Genomic DNA, 6,000 nt, shown 5'->3' on the forward strand with positions numbered 1-6,000 from the left:
TGTTTCCACCAGGCTTGTGACAAGGGTCAGGAATGTAGTGGGCAGAACGCGTGTAACTTCAGATTGTTTTTGAAAAGGAAATTGGAAGTGAAACAAGGAAAATGTATTTTTTATAAAGAGTAGACTTTCTGACCTCGGCAGTGTCACAGCCACTTGTGCAGCATGAGGCACTGTGAGCACCACGCTGGGCCTTTGCAGTGGTGAGAGAGCTCAGGTTTTTGCAAACCTTGTCTCAGTTTTGCTGCCTGCCTTGCCCTTAGCATCATCTTGCTTTGGTTCCCTTTTCACGCGGACAGCAGGCCTGACCTCTGTCTTTTTTCTCTGCAGGATACTATCGAGGACAAACTTGACACCAAGCACTACCCGTATATCTCCACCCGCTCCTCTGCCTCCTTCAGTACCACTGCTGTCAGGTGGGTACACGTCGGGTGCGCAGAGAGATGGGGTCCAATTGGATGGCAGCTACATGCTTGTCGTGCTGTGAGATGGTGTGACTCACAAGAGCTCCTCACCGCTCCCCACCACAGCCGGCAGGCAGCCAAGTCCCTGCCGTGGCCCACGCAGCCTCACCGCGCCTCCCGTTCCTCTTTCCCCCCGTCACATTCTCTGCCCCAGCCCCACCAGCCCCCTTGCCGGGCCCACTTTGCACTTGTGTTTCCCTCTGCCTGAAGTGATCTGTCACCGGTGGTATCCGTACGGCCTACCCCTTACCTCCTTCAGGTCTTTAACCAGGTGTTACCTCTGCTCTTCCCCGACCACCTGTTTAAATCCCAGAACTCCATGTTCACAGCGGCTGTTTGTCAGCCCCAGCGTGGAAACGAGACCAACATTCACTGACTGAACTAAGACAAAATGTGTAGCGCCTGAGCACAGGAGCGAGGGACGCCCACAGGGTGACTGCGGCACCAGTAACTGCACTTCCCAGGGTTGCGTCTGGGAACTCTGTCCCTCTTCACCTGCTTTTCCACCTGTCTTCTCTTTCGCTTCTCCTCTTTCCGTCTTCATTTCTGCCCTTCCCTGGGCCACAGGCCTGTGGTGGCATCTGTGCACTGGTGTCCCCTCTGAGGGCAGCACAGGTGAAATATTCAGTGCCAGACTGGGAGTTAAAGACAAGATCCCAAGTAGGCTGTGGCCAGAGTGGTCAGAGGCAGCAGGGAGAGGCCGAGCATTGGATGCGTCCAGGTTGGGAAGCAACTGTCCTAAGCCAGAAAGAACGCTTCAGTGTCCAGGGGAGACGCGTTGTCTTCCACTCGTTCTTCCTGCTTTCCCAACCTGGACATAACTCTTCTCCCCATTCTGAGGGAGGTGCAGGGACTCAGGGAGGCCCCTCACTGCAGGGCCGCCTGCCCCTGCTTCTCAGGAGGCAGCCTGGCCGTGGTGCCCAGCCTGACCCGGCTGTGCCCTCTGCCTCTCACAGCACGGTTCAGACCTGCTTCTCTCACTCACCCCTCTCTGAACTTGGACCTCTTAGTGGCAGCGGCTGTCTCTCCCTGAGGACATGGCGCAACCTACCTGAGGCCTTTAGGGGACCAGTGAGGACCCGGCCTGTCCTCTTGGCTTAGCGCCCCAGGCCAGCTCAGGATAGAGCGCAGTCTGGAGTGGACACCCTCATGAGCAGGTGCCGGGAATATGTCCCATCCTACGCTAGGGCTGGCTGGACCTGTCAGGTGCCTGCACACTTCTGGAGAGTGACAGTCATAGTACAGGTGTTCACATGGCTTGGAATTGCACAGGAGTTCAAGTCCCAAGCCTTGCGAGCATCTGCTGTGCTTTGGGTCCAGGTTTACAGAGCTGCGGCATGGACATCCCCCGCATTCGGAAGCACAGGGTCCTCTAATGCAGACAGACATCATTCTGTCCTTCTCTCTTCTCAGCGCCCGCTATGGGCATTGGCACAAGAATAAGGCCCCTGGGGAGTACCGCAGCGGCCCCCGCCTCATTATTTTCATCCTGGGAGGCGTGAGCCTGAACGAGATGCGCTGTGCTTACGAGGTGACCCAAGCCAACGGCAAGTGGGAGGTGCTGATAGGTGAGTCCTGCATCCTTCCAGGGCAAGGAGCTGCCTCATCGCTCGGACTCCATCCCATGCTTTGATGTCACACCGTGTCTTAGGTTCTCCATCACCCAGCGAAGCCCAGGCCTAGACTCCTGGGAGGCAGAAACTAAGGGGCAAAGGGGTCCCTTCCGTCTATCCTTGCTGAAAGGTGGTGCCAAGAAGTGGGAAGTGCCTGATCATAGAGTCCAACAGTGCAGGCTGAAACCTCTTGTCTGCCCCTGCTAAGTGGGGTCACCTTGAGCGGTGACTAGACCTCTCCAAGAAGCCATTCCTCTTACCCAGTAAAGCCAGCATTATAAGCTCGCAACCTTGAGCTAGGCCTGAGTCGAGCTGCAAGTTTCCCAGCACCAGCCCCGCACCATGGGTGCTCCACAGACGGTAGGGAGGCGTTAAGGTCCTCCTGCACCCACTGGTTGGAGATGGACAGACCGTGCGTGAGGAGGTAGCACCCAGAACCTGCCAGCCCAGGTGCCACCCTGTGTTAAGGGCTCCACCCCGGCGGGAACTTTGCTCCTGCTGAGGAAAGCACGGGAATGGGGCCTGAGGATGGCCTCACAGTCCATTTACATGTGAACTGCTACAGGGAAGTCCCGAGCTGTCCCCTACCCATAGGTACCCACTACTGGCCTTGATCCCAGGTAGTCATTACCTCTGTATGGTACTGAGTGTTTTGTACTTCTTTGGGGTCACCAAGTCACAGCGTCCCCAAGCTATCCATAGACCACATGGCCGCCCCCGGGTCCACCATAGACTCGAGGCCACTGATACTTCTCAGTACCACCATCTGCGTCTGGTGGGAAGACTGTACTTCCCTATCCAGGCCCTCAGGCCTCCCTGTCTGATCGCCAGTTCCCCCATAACTGCTCTCTTTTCTGTGGTATAGGCCCCAGTGATGCAGCTGTGTTCCCTGCTGGCATATGTGTTGCATGAATGTGTTGAATACTTACAAGCACAAACAGCATTCCTGGACAGAAGCTGTCACGGCCAGGCTTTGGGTGTAATTCTTCTTCCCCTTTGGGACCTGCCTGAGGTCCCATGATGGGAGGCGGGGACCCGAGGGTAGAAAGTTGCCCGTGCAGGTTCATGGAGGGACCTCACACAGACAGCTGATGTCCAGTGGCCTCATCTGCTTTGTGCATGCCCGCTGCCTTGCTGCCTGTGTCCCCGTGTGCGTGCATGCATGCCTGCCTGTGTGTCCTGCTTCCTCACACCTCATTGGCTGCGGACAACGTAGGCCTAAGTTGGCATGTTCCTGTGACTACCTTTGTTCAAGCAGTCAGCTGGCCTCTGTTCTCCCACAGGTTCTACTCATATTCTTACTCCCACCAAATTTCTCATGGACCTGAGACACCCAGACTTCAGGGAGTCCTCTAGGGTATCTTTTGAGGATCAGGCTCCAACAATGGAGTGAGAGCCAAAGAAACAAAGTAAAAGCAGCTTATTACAGAAAAGAAACTCTTCCACTCTGAAGGGTTTTCTTTGATTATTCCGTCACTCTTTTTTCTTTATTTTTCCCTTTTTAGTTTCTTATTTTTTTAATTTTCTTTTAATGAGAAAATGCTTGCAGTTCTTAACACCGATTGAAAATGTGTCCAGTGCTGCCTTCATACCCTGCCCTGAACCCCCCTGGGCTCCGACCTGCCAGCTCCCTCATACCTTGGGCTACATGCTGCTCCAGCAGGCAGCAGCAGCCACTGGGCTAAACCGGGGCAGTAGAACAGAGCCTCTGAGTGGTCCTCAGAGAGGTAGCCGGAAGTTGAGGGATGCCTGAGGCATGGTGCCCTTGCCTGCTGCCCAGGGGGGCACTGTGGGCTCCCGCAGGGAATGTAAGTGTCTTGGTGGTGGCATGGCACAGGAGCTTGAGTGAGGCCCATGGGCGTCCAGATGAGGAAGACTGGGGGAGCGACAGAAGGGTAGATGGGTGAGTTCCTTCTCCCAGCACAGGCACTTCCCCGAGGGGCAGGTGCTAAGTGTGACTGGCACAAGCCACCGTGGGCTTGGTGGAATCCAGTCTTCAGTGAGAAGCGCTTTTGTCCAGCGCTGCTCACCAGAAACTGTTGTGTCATGGTCATCAGCTAAGAACTTGCCTTTGTTTTCATTCTCCTACTGTCTCCCTCTGAGGTTTCTTGGTAAGGTCTGAAGTTTTTCTGGGGAAACCTGTTCTTGATGCTCTGTGCATTGTAAGCGTTTCCTCTTCTCTCTCCCACCAAGCTTGCTACTCAGGAACCCCTTTTCTGTCTGGTAAATAAATGATCCAAGTTGTGTTTTTCCACATTGTCCTCTTTCCTTCCTCCCCTCCATCTTTCACAAGTATCAGCACCTCCTATAATGTGTTTAAGTGGCTGACTGGTCTGTCACAGCGTAATTCCTCAGCTTTGTTACGTAACCCAAGATTGGGGCCACCTTTCGTGCACCTGACCTTGAATACACTGCTCAGGATGGACCCTGAAAATGCCTCTTCACCCTGAGCTGAGATGGGGCCCATTGAGTCACAGAGCCTGAGTCACCTGTAAGCAGTCAGGGGAAACCTGGGCTCAGGGCCAGGAGGACTGGATTCCAGCCCTGTTCCTCCATGAATGCAGTGACTTAGGAAGCCACCCTACTAAAGCAGTATCGAAACCGAGGCTCCTTGAAGCTTTCACAGTGTGTAACTCAGTGACCCCGATGTGTGCCTCAGGCCCACCCACACTGTCTTGCTGAGGAATTGCAGAGAGCTGATCCAGCAGAACTTGGTGAGATAACGTCAGAAGCTTGCTTTCTCTAAAGAAAGTGACCCAGCCGGGTGTGGTGGTGCACACCTGTAATCCCAGCGCTTGGGAGGCTGAAGCAGGAGGATTGCTGGGAATTCGAGGCCAGCCTGGGCAACCATAGTGAATTGAAGGCCACCCTGAACTGCATAGTGAGACTCTGTCTCAATAAGAAAGAAAAAATCCAGGACTGGGGATTTAGCTCAGTGGTTCTGGCACTTGCCTCGCAAGCACAAAGACCCAAGTTCGATCCCCGGTACCAAAAGAAAAAGAAAAAAATCCTGAGTTCAATCCCTGGTACCCCGAAAAGAAAGAGGTCCTGCATCCTGAAGGCAGGAACAGGAAGGTGCACCCTTTGTCTCCTCTTTCCTGACAGAGGATTTACATGCTTCAAGGTGGCTGTAAGTTAGAAAGGAGCTAGTGATGGTCCTGGGTCTCGGCCCCTATCCTGCCTAGGCTCGCCTTCCTCTAGAAAGCAAGACCAATGGGTGGGAACTAGAAGGAGGGGACACAGAATAAATCATTCCCTAGAAGCAGCTTAGTATTAATCAGAGACACCTAGGGCCAGGGATTTAGCTCAGCGGTTAGGTGACCTGCCTCGCAAGCGCAAGGACCCAAGTTCAATCCCCAGTACCAAAAAAAAACAAAAACAGAGACACCTAGTTCTGAGCACAGTTGGCGGGTAGGTGAGCAGCTTGTGCTGCAGGACGTATTGAGGACCCCTAGAGAACTTGACAACTGCAGTGACGGCAGACCACTTGCAGGACACCAAGGGGTCACAAACCGTACCCCAGGCCTCCTGCTAGCATGAATGCCGGGGTTCTCCTCCAAGGGTTTCCCTTACTTCTGTGCCATCGGGTGGAGCTCTGCTGCTGTGAAGACAGTGCAAGCTCTGGTTATGCACACTTGGCCTCTAAAACAGTTTGCTGGCAATGTTGGATTTTACAGGGCTCAGTTAGGACATGGAAAAGCACAGAACCCTGGTGCCCAGCGAGCAGATCGCAGTCTGACTTAAGGCTGGGGATTTAGCTTGGTGGAAGAACACTAGGCCTTGCATATTTGAGGACCTGGGTTCAATTCCCGGCACGGACGGTGGGGTATGACGGCCCCAGGTGACCAAGGGGCAAAGCAGTGCAGGCTGTTGGAGAGCCTGAGTTTTCTCCTTGAATATCAGTTCTGTGGCAGTGGTTTTTTGTG

General features: G+C 54.1%; 1 protein-coding gene across 3 annotated transcripts in view; it reads left to right on the forward strand.

Annotated features, from left to right (window-relative positions):
- Stxbp1 (syntaxin binding protein 1) overlaps positions 1-6,000 on the forward strand; it is a 59,181-nt gene that overhangs the window by 48,159 nt on the left and 5,022 nt on the right. For 2 of the 3 annotated variants that reach the window (XM_010613594.3, XM_010613596.2), the window contains exons 17-19: positions 328-413; positions 1,875-2,029; positions 3,358-3,483. In XM_010613594.3, the coding sequence (XP_010611896.1) occupies positions 328-413; positions 1,875-2,029; positions 3,358-3,467 (351 nt within the window). In that variant the 3' untranslated portion in view covers positions 3,468-3,483. The remainder of the gene's footprint in view (positions 1-327; positions 414-1,874; positions 2,030-3,357; positions 3,484-6,000) is intronic. The other variant, XM_010613598.3, reaches the window with a different exon arrangement.

Source organism: Fukomys damarensis, unplaced genomic scaffold, assembly GCF_012274545.1.
Source record: "Fukomys damarensis isolate Sample0158 unplaced genomic scaffold, DMR_v1.0_HiC HiC_scaffold_36, whole genome shotgun sequence".
NCBI classification, from domain to species: Eukaryota; Metazoa; Chordata; class Mammalia; order Rodentia; family Bathyergidae; genus Fukomys; species Fukomys damarensis.